This window comes from Leishmania mexicana, chromosome 34 (assembly GCF_000234665.1).
Source record: "Leishmania mexicana MHOM/GT/2001/U1103 complete genome, chromosome 34".
Taxonomy (NCBI): Eukaryota; Euglenozoa; class Kinetoplastea; order Trypanosomatida; family Trypanosomatidae; genus Leishmania; species Leishmania mexicana.
In genome coordinates this window covers 1,320,792-1,342,965 of record NC_018338.1, presented here as the reverse complement: position 1 = coordinate 1,342,965, position 22,174 = coordinate 1,320,792, and the positions used below count along the sequence as shown (strand labels likewise).

At 58.1% G+C, this 22,174-nt stretch overlaps 5 protein-coding genes across 5 annotated transcripts; all 5 read left to right on the top strand.

Moving 5' to 3' along the window:
• Window positions 1-1,234: 1,234 nt before the first annotated feature.
• Window positions 1,235-2,878, top strand: LMXM_34_3520 (hypothetical protein, unknown function; the record flags this gene model as incomplete). Its single annotated transcript, XM_003879299.1, has 1 exon — window positions 1,235-2,878. The coding sequence occupies one exon, from the start codon at window positions 1,235-1,237 to the stop codon at window positions 2,876-2,878; it is 1,644 nt and encodes a 547-aa protein (XP_003879348.1).
• Window positions 2,879-10,197: 7,319 nt separating this feature from the next.
• LMXM_34_3510 (putative structural maintenance of chromosome (SMC) family protein) lies at window positions 10,198-14,166 on the top strand (the record flags this gene model as incomplete). The annotated part of the gene is made up of 1 exon (XM_003879298.1): window positions 10,198-14,166. The coding sequence occupies one exon, from the start codon at window positions 10,198-10,200 to the stop codon at window positions 14,164-14,166; it is 3,969 nt and encodes a 1,322-aa protein (XP_003879347.1).
• A 1,581-nt stretch (window positions 14,167-15,747) lies between these two features.
• Window positions 15,748-16,644, top strand: LMXM_34_3500 (conserved hypothetical protein; the record flags this gene model as incomplete). The annotated part of the gene is made up of 1 exon (XM_003879297.1): window positions 15,748-16,644. The coding sequence occupies one exon, from the start codon at window positions 15,748-15,750 to the stop codon at window positions 16,642-16,644; it is 897 nt and encodes a 298-aa protein (XP_003879346.1).
• An 850-nt stretch (window positions 16,645-17,494) lies between these two features.
• Window positions 17,495-18,775, top strand: LMXM_34_3490 (conserved hypothetical protein; the record flags this gene model as incomplete). The annotated part of the gene is made up of 1 exon (XM_003879296.1): window positions 17,495-18,775. One exon carries the CDS (start codon window positions 17,495-17,497, stop codon window positions 18,773-18,775), a length of 1,281 nt encoding a protein of 426 aa, XP_003879345.1.
• Window positions 18,776-19,822: 1,047 nt separating this feature from the next.
• Window positions 19,823-22,012, top strand: LMXM_34_3480 (conserved hypothetical protein; the record flags this gene model as incomplete). The annotated part of the gene is made up of 1 exon (XM_003879295.1): window positions 19,823-22,012. The coding sequence occupies one exon, from the start codon at window positions 19,823-19,825 to the stop codon at window positions 22,010-22,012; it is 2,190 nt and encodes a 729-aa protein (XP_003879344.1).
• Window positions 22,013-22,174: the final 162 nt, after the last annotated feature.

The following is a 22,174-nucleotide window of genomic DNA, read 5'->3' as shown; positions in this document are numbered from 1 at the left end:
CTTTGCTGTTGTTGTTGTTGCATCTCTTTTTTTTTCGTTGTCGTCGTTTTCCTTCTCACGGCTGCGGCCACGCATTTTATCCCTTCTACTTTTTTTTGGTATCAAGCTCCTGTGCACGCACTCGCGAGCTCTCCCACGTAGGCCACACTGTTTGAGCACACCTTCCTGTGTGTGTGTGTGTGTGCTCGTCTGCGAGTGTATCAGTGACTAGACCGGAGTGAAGGCATGAAAGGAGGAGTGGTAGATCTAGCCAATAAACTTTGATCACGTCCTTCTCTGTGTGTCTGGGTGTGATTGTGTCTGCCAGTAGACAGAGGCACAATTTCGAGCGACCAAGAGCACGAGTTGTAGGCAAAGCAAGGACGGCCTATCCTCTCTCCTACTCCTCTCCCTTGTGTCGCATTATCTTGTTGTATTTCACCTTGCGTTTCGTGCTTTCCTTCTGAAATAGTTTCCTTTTCTTCCGCCTCCCCCCCGCCAAACACATACAAACACCAACACCACCACCACCGCCCTCCCTTCTTTTTCTCTTCTCTCTAACCCACCCACCCACCCACCCCCTCTCCCCCTTTTTCCTGTTCTCTTTCCGGCGATTCTCATCATCTTCAGCCTGCCCTCTCCCTCTCTTTTTTGTGTGTTTTGTGTACTTATATTCTTTCTCGTTCTCCGTTAACGTGTGTGTGTGTGTGTGGGCGGCGTATTTTTTTTTGTTTTCCACGCTCGCCTGTTTCTCTTGTTTTTTTTTTGGGGGGGGGGAGGGTTTGCTTCTTTTAGGCTCTCTTTTCGGTGTAATCCTTCGAGACCCGCGGCTTTCTCTAAGGCACTTGACGCTGTTGGGCTGCACGCCTCGCACACATTTACGTCGATTGCTCAGGGGCGTGCGTTTTGTTGAAGCGCAGGTGCAAGAGGATTGTAAAGCGAACGAGGATACGCACACCGTGAAACCCGAGTGAGGGGATAAAGGAGTACAAGAAAAAACAATACGCTAGCTGTCTTGCCGAGGGGCCGAAAGGCCTTTCGCTTTTTGCTGTTTTGTGCGGAATCCTCCCCTCTTTTTTGCCTCCTCCCTCCCCCCCTGCCCCTAGTCCTAAGCGCATTTCTGTTTTTCGCTCGTTGCATTTTTGCGTGGCACGCCCAGCTCTCCATCGAAAAGACGGAGAACGCGACCACATCTCCTCCTCGTTCGCCTCATTGTTGCGCTCCGGGTCTTTTCTGCACATATCTCGTCTTTCCCATGCCCACATGCACGTCCATCGCCGTCACCGGCCAGCGCCAGTCGTGCACCAGCGCTGCCGTCTACACGGTGCCAGTGCGGCCACAGTTTACAAGGTCTAAGATGCTGGGAATCACTGTGAACGCATACACCTCGGCACACCTGCGTCCGCTGCACGAGGCCTCCACGCCCCTGCTGGATGACGCGCGCGCTACTGCGCGTCATCGCCGCTGCTCAAAGCATGATGCCACCCTATTGCATCACCGCGAGGAGGCTCTCAGCACCAAAGCCATTAGCAACATCAACCACTCGTCGCTGAATAGCACTGCCTACGAGGCGCTCTCTGGCAAGCGCGGCTGCAGGCCGCGGTGCTCCTCCTTGGGGGCCCGCCGCAGTTCTTCGCTGGCGCTGCTGGGCACAGCTGAGGCCGTCTTGGCCAGACCTGGCCGCTTCGGCCGCGCACCAGCGAAGGAGGCGGTCGCTGCGGCCATGGCGACGCTGCCGTCGTCGTCACCGATGAAGGTCGAAGGGGTCGCAGACAGTGTGAGCGTCTCCCCAGGTGTGAAGCCTACGAACACCCCACGCGGTCTCTCGGATGCGCTGCCGTGCGATCTCGGGCAGAGCAGCGACAGCAACTTCCCCACTGTCCCATCGCCGAGGGCCCTCTCTCTCTACGCGACAGAGGAAGAGCTTCCCGTCTGCATCGACCCGGAAGGTGTGCAGTGCTGCCCGTTGCTTGATTCTCGATCCGAGAAAGGCGTCGTGAGGGATGCACAGATCAACTTGTCACCGTTCCTCAACTGGAGGTTTGTACCCTACCTCTCCCCGCAGGCAAAGGACCAGGTCAGGTCGACGGTGGTACTCGACATGGATGAGACGCTGCTGCACACGTCGGTGGTGCCGATGCCAGATGCAGACGCTGAGATTGACGCGTTGTGCCTGTCCGACGACGCGCAAGGCACAGGAAAGTCAGTGACCTCGGCACGCTACAAGCTTTTCGTGAAATACCGCCCGCACCTGGAATACTTTCTGCGGTTCTGTCTGCACCACTTTGAGGTTGTCATCTTCACCGCCAGCAAGGCCCTCTACGCCCAGGCGGTGCTAAGGCAGCTGCAGAAAGACTTCCCTGGCATCAACATTCGCCTCGATGGCAGCAGTGTCAGCGGCAGCGCTCCAGCGTCGCAGGGTGTTGGCGACGAGGCGCGCGTCATTGAGCTGCTGCACCGCGACCACTGTACACCAACAAACGTCGGGTACGCGAAGGACCTGCACCTCCTCGGTCGCGACCTGCGCCGCACCATCCTCGTGGACAACAACAGTATCTGTGGCGTTTTTCAGCCGTACAACTCTGTTCACGTAAAGGACTTTGCGCGCCGGTGCTGCGCTGAGCGGGTGCCAGAGCAGCAGCGGATGAAGGCGATGCAGCTGGGTCAGCGAAAAGGGACGACTCCTGCGTCGGCGATGACAGCCGCGGAGGATGCAGACACTTCCCATCTGCTCGGCAATTTGGAGTGCGCCACTTACACATACGACTGGGTGGATCGAGAGGATACCGTGCTCCTCCGCCTATGCTCTGGTGGCGGCCTTCTGCATCGCTTGTCGCAGTGCGAGAACGTGCCGTCTTTTATGCAGCGCACTGTGCGCTTCAACCGTGCAGCACACTGATCATGGCTTATACACGGCTCAGCCAGCAGTGGTATCAGATCATTCCCTGGAGAGAGGCAACGCAAAAGAGTGACCTACGAGACGCGAGCAATATACATATGTATATAAGAAACCTGACGGAAAAGGAGTGCAGGGGGGGGCATAAAGCCAAAGGGAGTATCGAGGAAATCGGACATGGGGAGGTGCGATGACATCGTTGTGCTTCACCTAAGCGTGCTTCCTCACGGAGATTGAAAAAAAGCGAAGCTGGAAAAGCATTCGGCAACCTACCCCGCAGCACTATTTTATTGTTATTACCTTCACCCCTTTCCTGTGATGACAGCGCGCTATCTTACTGTGACGAAAACGCGGACAACGAAAAGCGAGAAGGACTGGGCAGTCGCCAGCCTGCACAAGCGCACGCGACTCATGGGCAAGCGACGGGGGAGAGACAGCTGTACGGATAGGAATTTGTCGGGAACGCGATGACCTGGACGTCTGTATGACCACGTCAGAATCTTCGAGACGCTGAAACGAAGAGCCACCACCTCCTCCTGGATACTTTTTCCCCTTTTTTTTACGGAGATGAGGCTAGACTCCCTGAACTTCAACGCCTTTCTTTTCTTGTTTACCGGGCTTCTTTTTTTTTCTTCTTGTTGTTCAAGGGGGTGTGTGTGGGGGCGGTGCGATTTTTTTCTTTTCATCACTGTCTCGGATTCCTGTCACGGTCTTCCCCAGAGGTCTCTTTTTCGGAACGCTCCGACGTATCGGCGCTGTGCGAATTTATCCCAGAAGGCTTTTCCTCTCCTCTTTCCTTTTGTGTTCTCCATTCTTTCTCGCGTGGAATACACAATGCGAGTGTCTCCACTCTGTTGCTCCTTCAGCGCGTCTTTTCTTTTTTTGTTTGTTTGCCACGGCGCAGCCGAGCTCTGTCTTTTCGGGACTTGTGCGAGCCAAAGGGTCGTGCGGGTGAGGAGAGTGGCCGTCATCACCGTAGCGCTCAGGAGGTGTTGAGAGCTTCGTGATGCCAAAGGAGAAAAAAGGAACAGTACCAGAGGGAGGCATTTCGAAAATCACCCGTGATGGTTGCGCTTTCGAGACTGAAGCAGCGGCACACGCAGTCGACAAGTAACAGCGCCTCTCAAAGCCCTCTGATGAGCCTATTTCTCCCCCCTCCCTAGCACTCCCTGCGTAATTCTTGACGCTTACGTTTCTCTTTTCTTTCCTCTCCCCCCGGTCGACGAGTTTGTTGTGCGCATTCAGATGTTTGTTGTTATCGCTACGAGCCTCGTGCGTGTGGGCATGCACATGTGCTCCGACTTGAATCATGATAGAACGTCTGCACGTTTCTCTCTCTGTGTGAAGTGCCGCACCCTTTTTTCTTTTATTTCTGGTTGTAGATACTTTGTGCGTGTGCCTTTCCCGCCTCTATACCCTCCTGTTGCAGTGTATTTCCTCTTGTGGTACCTTTGCGCGTTTTTTGGTGCTCCCCCTTTTTTCACCTTCATGATTGTCCTTCCCCCTTTCGCTCTCCCACATGCCTCTCGTTCTATCGTTCGGCGTCGTTGGCCATGGGCTGCCTAGGCAATGCTGATGCTCTCCGAAACGCACGCATCACGGCAATGTGTCCCCCCCCCCCTGCCCTCCACTCCCAACACGAGAAAAAACACGATAAAGGGAACTGTGGGGGGGGGAGGAGGAGGAGGAGGAAGAGTGCACCTCTCTTCTCTCTCGTTATTTTTTTTCTGTTCAAAAAGAAAGTTGCACGGGTGGCACGCTTGTCTGTGGCACACATGACACACCTCTCGGTGACTGCGTGCCTGTCCAAGACATGACATAACTTCACGCTCTTTCCTTTTTCCCCCCTCTTTTGTGGCTTCGCTGGTTTTCTCCTGGTCATTTCAAACTTCAGAATGGCTCACTTTAACGTGGGGACGTTTTCTTTTTATTTTTTCTCTCTTACTGCCCTCCCACACACTTTTTCCTTTCCCTCCCCTTCCTCCCCACTCTCTCCATCTTCTCCCTCCTCTGCGTGCGTTGGCGCACGTGAGCGTGCGACTTTCTGTATGTTTTATGTCCACTGGAGATGTTACGTATTTGTCCTCGCATCTCTTTTTTTTTTGTTATCATTCATTACTCCACGTCTGTTCGTGTGCATCTGCCCGTGTACATATCACTGCTACTTTTTTTCCGTGTCCCTGCTCCCCCTCACCCTGCTCCTTCATTATTGAATCCTGTCGGAGTAGCTGAAAAGGACCCCAGGACGGCAGATAATTGTTGCGGTCCGCGGTATGCTGCATTTTCCTGTATCGATCCTCTTTAAAGTACAAGCTCGCCCCCCCCCACACACACACGCACGCCAGCGACTACATCGTAGCACACGTTCGCACAGCAGCGACCCTGTCTCTTTCCTTTCTTTTCTACGTTGTTTTGTGTGCGTGTACGCTACACTGCGCTTAATGCTACTGTCATATGTTTAACGCGTCTCTTGTCGCCAAAGTTGTGGAAACAGAGTGTGTCCGCGCCTGTATCACCAACAATTCACATGCACGCGACACGGTGTGACGCGCTCCACAAAGTCGACTGATTCCGCCTCTTCCATTTTGGTTCTCCGTATCTCTGTTATGACAATGTGTCTGTGTGCGTGTTCGCGTTCTGTCCTCTGCGTTGTTTCCCACATCCTGCTAATCATACATTTTGCTGCTGTCTTGATGGCGCGCTGATGGACAACCTGAGGGGACATGATTGGCTAACAGCAAGCTGCATGCAACTTTTTGATGTGTTCATGTTCCATTCTATTTGGTCCCTCCTCCTTACCTGGAGCGCAGACTGCAGCAACACTGCACATAAATATTTATATGTACATATATGTATTTCTATCACACACACCCTCGCAATCTTCGTCCTTTTCGTCTTTTCATGCGATCACATGCGAGTGTCGTGCATCCATCTCCACACTCACTGGTCGTTACTTCCGCATCCGGCTCCTTGGCCGGAAGCATCATCACTTTTTTTTATTGTCTTCTGTTCAGCAGTGCGCCTGTTTCGCTACGAAAAGGGAGGAGGTCCTGCTTTCTTGGGTGGCCCTTTCCCCCCCCCTCTCCGCCTTCACGACAACGGCAGCACCACTGTCTATACATATATACTTTTTTTCGTTTTGCTTTTACCGTTCTACTCCACTGCGAACAAGTCAGAAAATAGGCGCACACAACCACAGCTCACCCGCCTCTGTAGGGGGGAGGGGGTACGGCTGCATCCTGGGCGTCTAGAAAGAGCCGCCTGCCTCCGCACCGGGCCATGCGGCGTGCGGGCACTTTCTGTCCCTCCTCATCCATCCTTCGGGCACGCGCTGCGTGGCAGGCGTCCCGCGGACATGGGTGAGCTGCACGGTCCGATCCAACGCGGGGCGCGTCCGGGCCCCTGCTGGATGGCGGATGCGGGGGTGTCTCTGTGATGCGGGTAATAGGTGGGTGGTCAAGGCGACATGCCGGATGAGCTCGAGGAGGACGTTGGCCAGCCTCAGGTCAGGGGGTCCTCGGCGGCCCTGCACACCCCCTGCCTGTGTGCCGTGCTTCGCCCTCCGTCGCCTCAAGCCGCGGCATCCCATAATATGGAGCCCTCCGCATGGGGAGTGTGGAGGACCCGATGGTGCAGCTCGGGCTGCTCTCGTGATGCTTCCGGCACCTGTGCCTCATCAGTGCAGCCCTGGACAGATGCAGGAGATGCCGCATGCTCTGCACACATGCGCTGCGGGGCGCACTGCTACGCGATTCCCTCGCGCCCTTTCCGCCCATCACTCTCTTGCTCTCTCACACCTCTGCGCTCTGTCTTTCGATGTGGCACACACCATGCCAGCAGCGGTTGGCAGCGCGCGCACAGCGCTCGCATTTTCGGGCCACGGCGCCTGCGTCAGGACGGCGTTGCTGTCTGGGGAGGGGAAGGGGCTCGCTCTCCTCGTCTTCCCCATCCCCGTCGCTGCCACGGGGGCGTGCGGGGGCGGCGGGCGATCCGAGAATCTCGCGCAGCATACCGGGCACCACGCCGGGTCGGGCACCCTCATGCCCAGCACGGGCGGGGGCGGGGGGCACCGCAACACCAGCGGGCCGTACGGCACCCGCGCCCCGTCTTACCACCGCCACGCGCCCGCCGCGGCAGCGATCCCCAGTGCACGGACGGGTGCCCGCGCGGGCCTGGGCGAGGATGGCCGCCTGCCGTCTCGTGGGCTCGGCATCCCTGTCCATCTGGTGTGGGACGCATGCCGCGGAGCGCCTCGTGTCCCAGCGTGCCGCATCGTGTATCGCCGTTTCGGGCGATGCCGGCCTGGCGTCTGAGGCCGGCGACCAGGCGCGCGATCCACGCAGTCGGCGCCGGCTCCTCTGCCACTGCCGATTCGGCAGGCTTGTCAGCTTCGCCGTGGCGCTCCCATCCGCAATGGCCACAGGCGGACAGAAATGAGAGGCGCGCGCGGCGGGCCAGCAGCGCCAGCACTTGTGCGCAGATACGTCGCAGCATGGCATCCCCCACCGCTGTGGCGCCCGTGCCGGGCGCCATGCGGAGGGAGAGCGAGCCCGTGGCACCAGCGTCACTCTCAGGTGTGCAGCCGGCCGTGAAGTGCATCCATCGGGTAGGGTCGTTGCAGCAAAGCCAGACCGTCGCTGCTGCAATCTCGTCCTGGAGAACAGGGGGAAGCGCCTACACCTCTACATATGCTCTCCTGTATGCGCGCGGAGACACCACAGCCGGGCTTCTCTTTCTACACGAGACCGCTGAAAGCTCGCGAGACCGCATGCCCTACGGACCTGTGATGGTGGAATGCGTCTCTTGCGCTGTGCAGACGTGTATCGTAGATTCGACGAGGAGGCGGGCCTGCCAACACTGTCTGGCGTCGTTCAACCCATCGCAACTCCGCTGTGCATACAGCGCAGGCTCGGTCCAAGATTACGCTCAACATCACCGCAACGCAGCACAAGCAGAGACGCTGGAGGAGGGATGGGCGCACCGTCTGCTGAATGGTCGGCAAGATGCGTAGTGGGTTTGGCACAAGCTTGATCATGGCTGCAGGTGCCCTCGGCACAGAGCCAGCACAGACCTCCCCGCCGAGACCGAGACTCCGCAGCCGTCCCTGAGGGGTAGGCTGCAGGCTCTTGGCCTCCTCACAGACTGGGTACCGAACGCTGGTACGACGGTGAGGTGGCTGACGTCGTCAGAGACAGCAAGACGAGAGGGAAAGAAAAGAGGCGAAAAGCACGATCCGTGTCATCAATGGCAGAACGGCTTGACAGTCAGCAATGTGTGTATACGTGTGTGTGTGTGTGTGTATAAGTGTGTTCACGCCGAAAGGAAGTTCTTAGTTTTTTCCTTTAGCCACGGAAGTGAAATGGGAGGGGGGGAAGAGAGCGCGATCTTCCTCGTCTTTACGCTGTAGTGGCCGCTCTTGTCTTATTCCCTTCGGCATTGATGCGTGTGCGCATGGCACTGTGTGCGCTCATCAGTTGTCTTGTACGGTGGCTACAAAACCTCCATTGTGCGCCGTTTGATATATTTTTAGCAATCTTTAGTTGGCACCTGCGTTACCCTTCCTCCTCTTTGCGTGTTCAGCGGAGTCGTCAAAATGGTTTTTGTTGTCTCAAAAGCAAAGCGTGGAAAGGCGCGTGGAGAGGTCGCGAGAGAAATGGTGGTGAAAAAATGGCAAGAGTCAATTGACCGGAGGGGGTTTGTGTCACACGTGCGAAACGAGCCGCCAACTTCTTTTTCGTTTGTGGTACGACAGCGGCACTTTTGTACGGGAACAATGTGCGGAAGGTTAAGTGACAATACAGAAAGTGGACAAATATGGTGAAAATCGAGCCATGACGAATGTGTGGAAAAAAACTGAAGTGTGCGTGTCTAATGCCCCGCGTCCACCTAAGTGTCCACTGGTCCCCTTTCTCCCTCCCTCAGCTTCCGAGACAATCACCACCACCGCCTCAGCTGCGTTCTTTACAACCCACTACACACCTCCCTCTCCTTTTCACCTCAAAAAACGCGCAATTTCCTAGCTGCACACACATATATATATGGGTGGTTATTATTGCTTCGTAGGCTTTCGTTCCCTCCCCCCGCCCCAATGCGCCGCGAATGAGGTGACGTGGGGTGATGGCGACGGGAACGGCGAGCGGTGCCTAGAGGAGGAGGAGAAGACGGCCAACAATCACGTCTGACACCCACACCGAGCTACACACAGGCGGAGAGGAATGAGTTGGTGGAGGTGGGGATCTCCTTACACCGCGCTATTTTTTTTTTCCTTCTCTCTCGTTTTCACATGGACATCAAAGGCCCCCCTCCCCCTCAAACGAAAAAAAAACAAGAATTTCGGGCTTGCAACAGACAATGGATCTTGTGTACGCGGTGGACGAAAAAAACAAAACGTGCGCGCGGAAAGAAAAATATGTGTGTGCTTCACGCGTTGCACGTTTTCGCGTTTCTCTGTCCGCCTTGATGTCAAGGATGACGTGGCCCTCTTCTTTTTTCTTCTATGCGTGGTGTGGGAAGGCACCTTGTTTTTTTCCTACGCGCACTTTGCGCGTATTCGAATCGGTCTTGGGGTACCCTCGCATTCTTTTAGATTTTTTTTCTTCCAAGTGCGTGCTGAGTCACTCACTGAGGAAGGAAAAGGAACAACCACTTTCTTTGATAGAAAGTGGTCACCAGGAGGGCGTACGCGTATGTTTGAATACACGGTCCCGCCTTCTGGCTTGCTCTACCGCGCCTTTGTGCATGCGGCGACGGCTCACTGACGACTCTCCTCTCTGTGAGTGCATGAACGGGACTTCCCAACTGGCCTGCTCATCTCGTTTCTCGTGATGTGCACTTCTTTCTCTACAAATGATTCGACCATCTCTCTCTCGTTTTCCCCCGACACCAGGCCGTTAGCACATCCACACCCATAACGTATACGGCACCTATCGGGCACCCGAATCGGGTAAAGAAGAAAAAGGAAGAAGAACGCGACGCGGAGATTGTGACCCTCTTCCCACAGAATAAGAAAGCGAGCCTCGGTTCCCTTGACTCGCTCGCTGGAGCACTGCACACGCACACGCTCAGGCGATTCCTCACGAGAGGCCGCACGAATTTCGACTCACTCGTTTTTTTTTGTTTTCGGGGGCGGGTGACAGCGAGAAGGTGTGAGCGAGCATCTGTGCATGCGTGTCCTAATAGACCAGAATCACATAGAATTGACGAGATAGAGAGAGAGCGGGTGATCTTGCGCTCTCAGCTCACATAGAGATACCCTCCCACCACCACCACTCTACTGAGGTACGTATCCACTCCTCCCTCCTCTCACACGCACGCACGCGCAAATGTTGTCAAAGATTCACCGCGTCGAGCTCGACAACTTCAAGAGCTACTACGGCAAAGCCGTCATCGGGCCCTTCAAGGATTTCACGTGCATTGTTGGGCCCAATGGCGCCGGGAAGTCGAACTTGATGGACGCGCTGAGCTTCGTGTTGAGCAACACCGTCACACAGGCGAGTGCCTCATCGATGCGCGGCAAGTCCGCGGTCGACTTCATTCATCGTAAGGCGAAGACGGCTGGCAAAGGGTGCGGCGTGACTCTGGTGATGCGCCATCCAGCCTCGCAGAGGGCAGTTGCCGCCGCTGCAGCACCGGCTGGCGGTGAGTCGGGCAAAAGCGATGCCGTTGCGTCCGCCGCTCGTCGTGGCGCAGTCATCGCCGACGACGGGGAGCACGTTCATCACAGCAGCACCGTCGAGACCTCTTTTACTCGCCAGGTGGATGTGCAGGGTACGGTCTCATGCCTGCTCAACGGCAAGCCAGTGGCAGAGAAAGAGTACGTGGCCGCGCTTACCGAGCACCGCATTGGCGCTCGTGTTGACACGTTTCTCGTGTTTCAGCATCAGGTGGAGGCAGTCGCGCAGAAGAAGGCGAAGCAGCTGACGGAGCTACTCGAGCAGGTCAGCGGCAGTGATGAGCTTCATGGGGAGTACGCTGCCAAGAAGGCCGCGCTGGAGAGGGCCAACGAGGCGCTGACGAGTGCGTCTCTAGAGAAGCGCGGGGCTGCCGTGGCGGTGCATCAAATGCGACTGGCCAAGAAGGAGGCGGAGCGCTACGAGGAGCTGCATCAGCAGCTGACGAGCGTCAGGCACGAGCTAGCCCTCGCCGAGCTCTTCGCCGTCGAAACGGAACTTGAGAAGCACAAGGAAGAGCTGCAGCAGCGCCGCGACGCGCTTGCGGAGCTGGAAAAGAGCATTGCAACAGAGCAGGCGATCCGGGAGATGAAGCGGACGTACGCGACCCGGCACAGGGCCTATTTAGAGGAGCTGAAAAAGGCGCGTAAGTCTGCCGATGATCTGCGGGTTAAGCACAACACCGTGGAGCGCATTAAAGCGGCGCTGGCGCACCTGACCCGCAGGGCAGAGCTGCAGCGGCAGGAGCTGGAAGCAGCGCAGAAGGCGACAACTATCCGCTCTGCCGAGGCAGAGCGCCTGGAAGGACAGCTGAAGAAGCAAAAAGCACTCCTTGACACGTTCGAAAAGCGCTGCGCCGCTGACGACGCGAAGCGAGTCACGCTGAACGCCGTTCTCAACCAGCAGCAGCTGGGCGAGTACCGGCAACTGCGGAAGGAGGCGGAGTGCGCAACAGTGATGCTACGCCAGCGCCGGGAGACGGTGCTGCGGCAACGCGACTCCACACAGGAGACCCTAAAACAATGCGACAGAGCCGCGGAGGCACACCAGCAGCAGATGAAGGACGTCAGCCAAGCCATTGAGACAGCCGGGAAGTACGGGGCGGAACTGCAGCGGCGCCGCAGCGAGTTGGAGGAAACGGTGAGCACGCTCAAGACCCAGCTCACGGAAGCCAGTAAGGACCTTGAAACTATGCAGAAGAAGAACAAAGCACGGGAGGCGGAGTTGGCTCGGCTGCAGGAGCAGTTGCACGAGCTGCGCTACATGAAAGACACGAGCAAGCAGAACTCGCGCATGGCGGACGCTCTCCAGGCCTTGCGCTCCCTCTTCCCAATCCGCGGACGCATGGTGGATCTGTGCACGGTGCCCAACGAGCGGTACCGCAACGCGGTCACGGTAGCCATGGGTAAAAACCTCGAGGGCATCGTTGTGGAGACGACCGCGGTGGCGATTCGCTGCGTCAAGTATCTGAAGGAGCAACGCATGCCGCCCATGACGTTTCTACCATTGGACACAGTGCAAGGCAAGGCTGTTGATGACCGTTTGCGCACATTTGGTGGCACATGCAAGCCCATTGTCGATGTGGTTCGCTTTGAGCCTGAGCTGGAGCCGGCGGTGCGGTATACACTGGGCCAGACGCTGCTGTGCGACACGGTTGCCGAGGCCAAGTCGGTCGCCTACGGCCGCAGCGGGGAGCGCTTCAAGGTGGTGACGCTGGAGGGCACAGTCCTCCTGAAGAACGGGTCTGTGCAAGGTGGTTTGGCCTCCGTCCAGAGCCGCGCACGCAAGTGGGACGAGAAGAAGTACGAGGACCTTCGCGTTGCCCGCGACCGCCTATTGAGCGAGGCCGCCGCAGGTGGGGAGGCAGAGCTGGCCCGCATCCAGATCTCGATTCGGGACATGGAGGCGCGGCGCGAATTTGCTGAGAAGCGTGTCGCTGTAGTGCACACAGAGCAAAGCGCCAACGACTCCAAGACGCAGCGGCTGACGGAAGAGCTGGCGAAGCTGGAAAGCCGCGGAGCCGATTTCGCAACCCGGCACAAGGGATACGCGGCGGAGCTGCAGGTGATCCACAAAGAGCTGCTGGAGCTCTCCAAGTCGATCTCGCGCGTCGAGGGACAGGTTTTTGCTGACTTCCAGAAGAAGGTGGGCATCCCCAACCTACTACACCTGGAAGGAGAGCAAGCGCAAGAGGCAAAGCAGCGCGCCGAGACCCGGCAGCAGCTGCTACTCGTGATTCACAAGCTGGAGAGCTCGCTGGAGATGGAGGTGAAGCAGGTCGGCGACGCGAAGATCGCCGACTTCGAGGAGACGTGTGCGCGGCTGCACAAAGAAAAGGAGCAGTGCAAGAAGGACCTCACCGATTACAAAGCACTCGTGGAGAAGGCGGAGCGGCAGCACCAGGAGATGAGGAAGACGGCTGCGCAGAGCCGCACCGAGCTCGACGCGCTGGAGCAGCAGATTCGAAACGCGACTCGAAACTCCGAGACTGATCTGGCTCGTGTCGCTCAGGCGCGGAAGCTCGTCACAGGCATTCAGCTTACCTGCGACTCTCTGCGGTTGCGTCGGCTGAACCTGGTGCGCCGCTGCCAGATGGACGAAATCAGTATTCCAATGAAGCCGGCGGCCAGCAGTGGAGCGAAACGCGCGCGCGGCGAGGATACGGACGCGGCCACCCGTGCCTCCTCCGGGCTGCCTACGCCGTCGTCGCGGCAAAGGTCCAGCGCCACAGGGAGCCGCGCGCCAATTCTTATCTCCGAGCCGTTCACACTGCTCGTCGAAGGCGGAGCGAGCCAAAGCGGCATTCGCAGAGGACCGAACGCCGCATCTTCTTCTGCCTCCTCGCCGGCCCTCGATTCAGAGACGACCATGTGCATCGACTTCTCCTCGCTCACGGAGGCACAGCGGGTGGCGGCAGCGGACCGGGCTCAGTTTTCTGCATACAGTCACCGTACCCAGGCGCAGCTGGAGGCGCTCGCCGCGGAGATGGAGTCTCTGGCGCCAAATATGAAGGCCGCCTCGCGCGTCATGGCATCGGAGGATCGTCTTGGCGCGTCGTCGACGCTGCTGGACGAGGCCCGCGATATGGCCCGTGTGGCCAACAAGGAGTTCACCCGCGTCAAAGAGCAGCGCACGGCGCGCTTCATGGAGATGTACGAGAAGGTCGCGGTCACAGTGGACAGAGTGTACCGCGAGCTCACCATGGGCACCCGCGCCCATGCAGTGCACGGTTCGGCGTACCTTAGCCTGGAGAATGTGGAGGAGCCGTACCTCGGCGGCACCACCTACCACGCCACGCCGCCTCTCAAGCGCTTCATGCCGATGGAGCTGCTCTCTGGCGGTGAGCGCACCATGGCGGCCCTGGCGCTTCTCTTTGCCATCCACGAAGTCTCCCCGACGCCCTTCTTCGTGCTGGATGAGGTGGACGCGGCGCTAGACGCCGGCAATGTAGAGAAACTTTCGATCTACCTTCGCAAAAACTGCCAGTCGTGCCAGTTCGTCGTGGTTTCGCTGAAGGAACAGCTTTACCACATGGCAGACATGCTGCTGGGCGTTATGAAGGACAAGGATCGGGAGAGCTCCAAGGTGCTCACAATGGACCTGCGTGGCTACCCGTACTAGCGTGCACAAGAACAACCACACGCAGAAAACGGGGAAAAAAGCGAGCTCTGTGAGGAAAAGACGGACGGAAAGACAGTTGCCTGTGGCAAGCAGCGATGCTACAACGGCTGGGTGTGGAGAGGGACGACAACAATGACTCACCTCTACGCATCATACCTTTGTAGCTTCGACCACTTCAGACCACTTCGATTCGGTTTCCTTTCGTCCCTTCTCGTGTGTTCGTGCTCGTGCGTCTCCTCTTCCTGCGAAGCGCACCCATATTGGCACACCACGACGACGGCCGGAGGTAGCAGCCGGAAAGCCCTTATCCCATCCTCCTCCCCGCCTGTCGAGCATTTCTTACGCTGCTTCTGTGACCGTCGTCACTCCCGCGTGCGGTTTGTACATGGGTACGCGGACGCTCACGTTTCTTCTTCGCAGTTTCCTACTCGTTAGTTCCCCGTCCATCATGATGTGTCGTGTCTTGCGACACACTCAAGTGTCGCAGGCGGCGGCGGTGGAAGGGCAGTGCACGTTTTGTTGTTCTTCCTCCCCCGCTCCCCGCATTTGAACCGAAGCGTAGGAGGTGCTCTCGCTCCCTCGCTCGTGTTTCCTCTGCCGCTGCTCGGCACACTCCTCCTTTCCAACAACGATAGAATTGCTGTGATACAAAGCTACAGAGGAGGTCCACTCGGCCCCGCCTCCCACTCACCGATGCATGTGTTTGCACCTCCGCAAGGCCAAGAAAGAGGCAGAGGCCACTCGTTCCCCCCCATAGATGGTCTTTACCACCTTTTGTTTGTCATCTCGCTTTCTATCTGTTTTATTATTATTATTAATCCTCCCCCCTCTCCCTCTTGGGGGGGGGGTAGGGCCTCACGTCTTTGATGTTTCCTGCACTTTTCTTTTTTTTTGCTCGTGTGTGTGTGTGGAGGGGAGCTTACCTTTGTGATTCCAGCTGTCACGGATGACGATATTCCCAGCAGGTGTGCGCGTGTGAGTGGTACGCATATCATACTCAGAAGGTACCAACAGGCAGAAGCAGTGCACGCGCGCATTGCTTTGTTTACGTCAGAGGCGGTGCGACGGCGTCCTTGTGCTTCCGAACACTTGCTCGCATGATCAGCCCGCGCCTACTGCAACGGCGAGTCACCCACGCGCAGACTTGACCGCCGAAATCTGAAGTGGAGCGAGGACAAGTAGGGGGGCTGCCGGCTCAACCACTGCGCCTAATGCTGCACACACCATCCGGTCAACGCCCTCGTACTTCTCCCCTCCCCTTTCTCCGTTCTTTTTCCTCAATGGTGCGCATTAAGGTTCACTTAAGTTGGACCGTTTCCAGCGCGCCGCTGTCTCAGCTTGCAACATTGGTTTGGTTCTGCGCGGAACTCATTCGCTATCGAGGCTATCAAAAAAAAGGCCTGACGTGCACGCCAAGCGACGCGCCTGCGTTAGCGGTCGTTATTCCACTGGTGCGTCAAACTGATTCGGCACACCGATAAATCGGCCGTTGTTCCGTGTTGCCCCCCCCCCTCCACCCCCTCTCTTGTTTTTCACTCAACGCAAGCGCACCACGCTGCCTGACACAGAAACCTAGCCGCCATGGGAGAGAAGCAGTCGAAGGGGTACTGGCAGGAGGACGAGGATGCGCCGGCATGCAACGGATGTGGCTGCGTTTTTTCCACCACGGTGCGTCGCCACCACTGCCGCAACTGCGGCTACGTCTTATGTGGTGACTGCTCGCGGCACCGGGCTGCCATTCCGATGCGGGGCATAACGGAGCCAGAGCGCGTCTGTGACGCTTGCTATCTTGCTCTACGCAACAGCACCATGGCAGGGAGCTGTCTCAGCAGGGGAAACACGGGGCCCATCGTCAATCCAAGTGAAGCGACCAATCAACCAGCTGCGTGGGTGGCAGGCGGCCCCGCCGGCGGCCCATCAGTCGACTCGAGAGCGTCGGATGCAGCCGGTGTCGCAGCTGCAGGGCAGCCATCGAGTACCGCGCCAGAGCTGACCGAGGAGCAGCGAAAGGCGGAAGAATACTACCATAACCTGTACGACGGTGGCGCCGGTGAACATGGCGACAACGGCACCGCAGGGACTGCCGGCACTCACCAGGGGACGATCAGCCCGGAGGCGCTGGAGAAGGAACTGCTCATCCAGCGCTGGAACACGGTGCGGCAGGCGACCGTCTACGTTGACATTCTCGTGCAGCAGTCGGAGCGCGTGGAACCGGATACGGCGGTGGAGTACAGTCGTGAGACGGAGGCTCTCACCCTGGAGCCGGAACTACCCATCAGCCAGCTCGGGACTCGGATGTTGCCGTTGCCGCCGCCCACCACCGATAGCGCTCGATACCTCGTAGAGCCAGTGACGACCATTGGAATGCCCAGTACCACACTGGAAAAGGTGGCCGCGGAGCTGAAGCAGCGGCTTGCGACGCGGATACCTACACACGGATTAACGCATGAGTCGGTCGACGACTTTGTCGGCCATTAGAGGTGACGGCGCGTTTTCTTCTGTTTTGCTCCCTTTTTCTGGTGGCACACATTCATAATGTGACGATGTACGTATTGAGGTGAAAAGGACCGATGAGGGGAAGCAACGACATGCGCTGTTGAGCGCGTCGTTGAGTGTATGTGCGTATGCATGCATGCGTGTCGCGCCTTTTTTCTTGACTCTCTCCCCCCTCTCGTCGCCGTGTTTCCAAGGTGCGTTGTCTTCTGCTTGGTGCTCCGTTTTTCCCTATTGTGCTAGTGATAAGCAAGCCAAATACTTTCTTCTAGTTTCTTAAGTTCTCGTCTTCAGCGCTCTGGCTGGCGTCGTTGTCGACCCGCGGAAGCTCTACGTTGGCATCGCACACATCGCCCCTCCCGTGACCCTCTTCCTTCGCTTCTCTCACCGCAGACACATGTGCGCGTGCGGTGCTGTGAGCAATGTCTCTTCGAGCTTTTCTGTCGGTTTCCATTCGGTGATGCTCCGTGGTAAGATCCCGCCTATGCCTCCATCGAGGGTATGTGCTCTCTCGTCCCCAATGCAGCGTCTCTTCGCCCCCCCCCCCCGCCTCTGCTCCTCCCTCTTCTCCTCACTGTGTCTCCTCTCTTCATCCAAGGAGAAGGGAGGCTGCCGAGGTATACATAACGATAAACGAAAAAAAAAACCACCGGCGGCACGCACGTGGACCACCTCATCACGTACGGGCGTGTGCCTCCTTTTTCTTTCGCCGAGAAGGCGAGTCTGTGCCCCTATCCATCGCAGCAACGGCCGCACGTGAAGAGGTCTATTGGGCGTCACGCCGTTGGAGGATTTGTGGAAGTAGTAACACCGTGTACTCTTGCTCACTAGCACCATGATGCGCTCCAGCGGGGTGGCGCGGCGCCAGATGCGTCCCTACTACAATCTGCCCTCCAAGTCGGAGCACGGGCGCCGCATGACCGGCTTTCTTACACCGTACCGCCACTGGATGTGGAAGCAGAACGAGCTCTGGCGAAACGTGCATGAGGCCCAGTTTGAGCATCTACGAAAGTTGTACAAGCGGCAGTGGCTCGAGTCGTTCCGCGTCAACGCTGACGAGTACATTTACAAGTACAACATCACCAAATCCGCGCAGCTGGCGCAGTGGGAGCACGAGATGCAGGGCCAGGAGCGCAAGCGTCGCGAGTCGCAGCAGCTGGCACAGGGCCGCCAAGCGTTGAAGAAGAAGCACCTAGACCTGTTGCGCGAGTTCCACGAGCGGCAGTTCTTCTACTGGTACGAGCGTGCGAGCGAGCGTCTGCAGTATATGACCCACATCAACTACATCTCACAGGCCAGCATTCAGGAGCACATCGACCGCGAGCTGGACAAGTACACGGTAGGGTCAAAGGCGCCTTACCCGCTCAACTTTGCTGGCCAGATGCCGATGCTAGAAGACAAGGATGGCAACATTGCGCAAGTGCCTGCGAATCTAATGACGAACCACGCTACCGAGAACCCAGATGGCGGGGCCACCATGTACGAGCCACCAGAGGGCACCGCCGTCGCGGAAGAGAAGCTGCTGCAGATGATAGCGTCGGCCCAGGAGGAGGAGTTGCGCATTCACCCCGAGGATAGTGACGCCTGGTCGGAGTCGATGGAGGACATGGACCGCAGCGAGAGTGCCAAGATTGATTCACGTAAGGTGGCGCGTAGCATGGAGGAGACGGATGAGGAGCGGGAGGTGAATCGGCGCGCGTACATCGATCGTGGCAAGACGGGCTCCAAGACCATCTTCCGCCGCCCACGCTTAGACGACGATGGTGCCTCGCCGCCAACCGCTGGTGGCGCGACGCCAATGAAGCGCCGCAAGTCGAAGATGGACAGGATGCACGCCTTACAGGAGCAGCAGGACGCGATGGCGGCCAAGGCAACGGCCAAGGCGCTGAAGGACCAAGATAGTGTCGCGAAGACGACAAAGCGTGGCGAGGTGGCGGAGAAAAGAGGCCGCTTGCGCGATCGCATGATCACACCGTCTCTTGAAACCCTGCAGCAGTCGCCAGAGCTGATGGCGCAGAACAAGCCAGGCGGCCGTGTGCGGACACATTACCTCATGGAGAAGGTCTACGGCATCGGCAAGTTCAAGAAAGGTGGTGGCAGGGATGAGGATGCGTAGATGCAGAAGGCGGCAGAGTCGTCTGTGCCGAGTATTTCGGCGTGTACGCGTCATGCCCGCCAAGAGCATTGAAACAGCATCACACACACAGTCCAGGCGCACCCGCAAGGGAAGAGGCGTGGCCCTGCCACCGTTGCTTGCGTTGATAAAGATCTATGTGCATCTGGCGGTGAGCAGTCTTCCCTCGCGGCACCACTATTTCCCCTCTCGTTGTGAGGCACGCTTGGTTTTCCTTTCCTTCTGTCGCACGTAACAGCAACCACCAAGCAGTCATGCCGGAAGAAAAAAAGGAGAGACGACCATTAGCGCAACTCCGTGTGCTGCCCTCTTAGTGTCGTCCGTGGCACACGCCTTGATGCGTGTGCCTGTGGGGAGTACGCACACACGCGCCACAGAGCGAAAAGAAGAAAAAGAGCTCCAACGACGAGAGTGCCGTTCGCCCTGTTCGTTGGGTAGCCCCAAACTCTTCGACAAGGAGAGGATGAGGGGAGGCGGACGGGGCGCACTGAGTTGTCTGGTTTGATGCACGCGCCCACATGCGCACGCCCACACGCAGCCACACGAGTGCGTCACGGTGACATCCTTCATGGGCTCACAGGTCTTTCTCACTGACCGAACCTCCACCCTTCTCCTCTTAATCCTACGTGGCTGACCTCTCGGTAGGTCTTTGCCAAGCTACTCTGACCTGCGCGTGTGCACTGCGATCCCTCATCCGTTCATTCCTGCCCTGCTCGCCTTTAACCTCGTTTGCACCGCTCATCCGGGAACAGGAGGCGCTGAAGAACGACACTCCAGGTCACCGTAGCGTGCTGCGTGCTCGCCATCGACTCTGGAATGAATGTAAGTCACGTACAGCACACATCACGCCGCTGAGGGTTTCACAGAACAACAAAAAAAAGAACGACCCCCCCTCCCCCAAGCACTCCTCCCCCGTAGACCGAATCAGCGAAGGCAATCAGTACCTTATGCAGAAGACTTCACAGCGTGACCGAAACTCTTTTGTTTTGCTTAGCATCAGCCACCGCAACGGTAGCGCGACTCAGCAGGATGCAGTCTTATCGTCTCGAAGTGGCCGTGAAGCGGGTGTACGGACTCAACCCACTCATTGCCAGCGCCTCGTCAACCATTTCTGTCGAGGTGCGCTTCCTCGACTTCCCTCCCATCGTGATACACCCGCACGGCTACGCTATTGGCGACTCAGTGACATATAACATTTGCCACAAGGCCGACTTTCGAATGAGCAGTGAACAGGCTGCCACTGCCTTTCCTGCCATGTGTCAGTGTCAGCTGGTCAGCGCAAAGGAAGGGACAGTCGTTGGCGCTGCGCGGTGGTCGTGCCCGTGTCCGCTGGTATCGCAGCCCGACGCAGCCGCACAACCTCCCCTGCGCACGTACGCCGACTACGTCATCGGCAACGCTGCCGGTGAGACAGTGGGCTACGCCGATATGAACTGCCGGGTGCTCTCGCTGGATGCGCCGGCACCGCAGGCATCGGTGACGCCGCTGCCGGTCGCTGCACCCCCTGCCCGCGATCCCGAGCCCAGCAGAGGAACCAGTGCCGACCAGGGCAAGCCGTACATCGTGCGTGTGGTTGTGGGTGAAAGTGATCGGCATCGTCGCCCAAGCCAACCTACTCGCTGCGAAGGCGTGCAGGACGCGTCACGCGGGCGCGAGGTGACGGCAGCGCGTGCCAGTACTAGTGATCGTGGCCAGCCGCCAAGGCGCGTGCCGGCCAACACCGCCGAGAAGAGCAGTCTGCTTTATCTCCTGCAGTACGATGTGGCGTATCAGTTGCAATCTCTCAGCGAAACCGTCGCGGCAGCGCTGCACCGAGAGCACGATGTGTTGACACGCACGCCACTCAAAGGACCGGACAAGAGTGGCACCGTCAGCACCTCCCGGCTTACCAAGTCTATCGACCACCATGTGGCATCGATTGTGAGGGTGGCAAACATCGTATTGCAGGTAGCCAATCAGCTTGTGGACAACAGCCCTGCCCCGCCGCGTATCGGAACGAGTCGTGAGGTGAAGGACATGGTACGGCAATGGCGCAACCCAGTGAACAAGCTGCCGCTTCCCGCTGAAGGCTCCATAGGCCATTACTTACAATACGACGTGCTCTACCAACTCCAGTGCTTGGGTACCAACTTGTCGTACATGATCGTTGCTTACCGCGCGGCGCTAGACATACCACTGTCGTCGATCCCTGCACAGCACGTAGAGTACTGCGACGAGCTTGGGCACGAGATTCAGCACCTCACGAAGCACATCAACATTCTCATCCAATCTAGCGTGGATGGTACGCTCAGCACGGCGGCGCCGTCTATCGTGCCCGAGCCTGTCGCACAGGATAAGCACCGAAAGAGAAGCAAGAGAAACTCGCAGAGCACACCGCCGGCTGCAGGGCCGCAGCTGGCCCCTCCCAAGTTCACTGGTGTCGCCAAGAGCTTGAGCCGCACTTCCTACTCGTCTTTCAGCAGCACCCGTAGCGCGAGCAGCAGTAGTTTGTCCTCATCTTCCTCGTCATCGTCCTTGAATCGACCCCCAGCGCGGGCGTCGCCGCCGCAGGCGCCAACAGTCGTAGCCGTCCCGGCAAATCCGCCGCCAGCTGTGCCATCACCGCAGGCGGCGGCACCCATGCCGAACGCCACATCCCAGCCCGTGCCACCGCCGCCTTCCTACAACGCGCCGGCGGCAACAGCATCAAGTCCGCAAACGTCGCCTCCACTAGCCACCCCGCCGCCGCCGCCATACACCGTCGCCGCGCCGTCGGCTCAGCCGACGGCAACGCCACTTCCAACGCCAGCAAAGTCGCAAACGGGGCTCTCGCCCTCCAACTCAATAGAATCCTTCAGCGCGCCAACCGCCTCGTCGCAGGCGAATCAGCCCGTGCCGCCCGTCCCTTGGATTAACCAAGAAAATAATTATCCGCCACCTCCAGTCGCCACATCCCCACTGTCGTTCCACACCGAGTTGCAGAGCACGGGCATGTACGGCACAGCTTCTTCCACCCTTGCGCCGCAGCCCGTCCTCGCCACCGGCGGCCCACCTGTGCTCAGCCCTCCGTACTTGTCCTCGGTGCCTCCACCGCTTGCGGCACCGACTCCGCTGACGTCGCCAAGCGCTGCACCGTCACCGCAACCACTGGTCGCACCGCAGCTGAACACGCAGCTTCCCATCCAGCCGCAGCCCCAGGCGCCGTTGGCGATTCCGATACCCGTGCCCATCCCACGCTAACGTGCACACAAGCGCGTACGCCCCTTTTTTGCTTACTTTTAGAGAAATCGTCCGCCACCTGCTTTTATAGATTTTTTTTCTCATCTCCCTGCCATCACTGCCCCTGATGGTGAACAACACCTGACTCTGCAAAATCCAAAATAGGCATTCACCCTCCGGAGT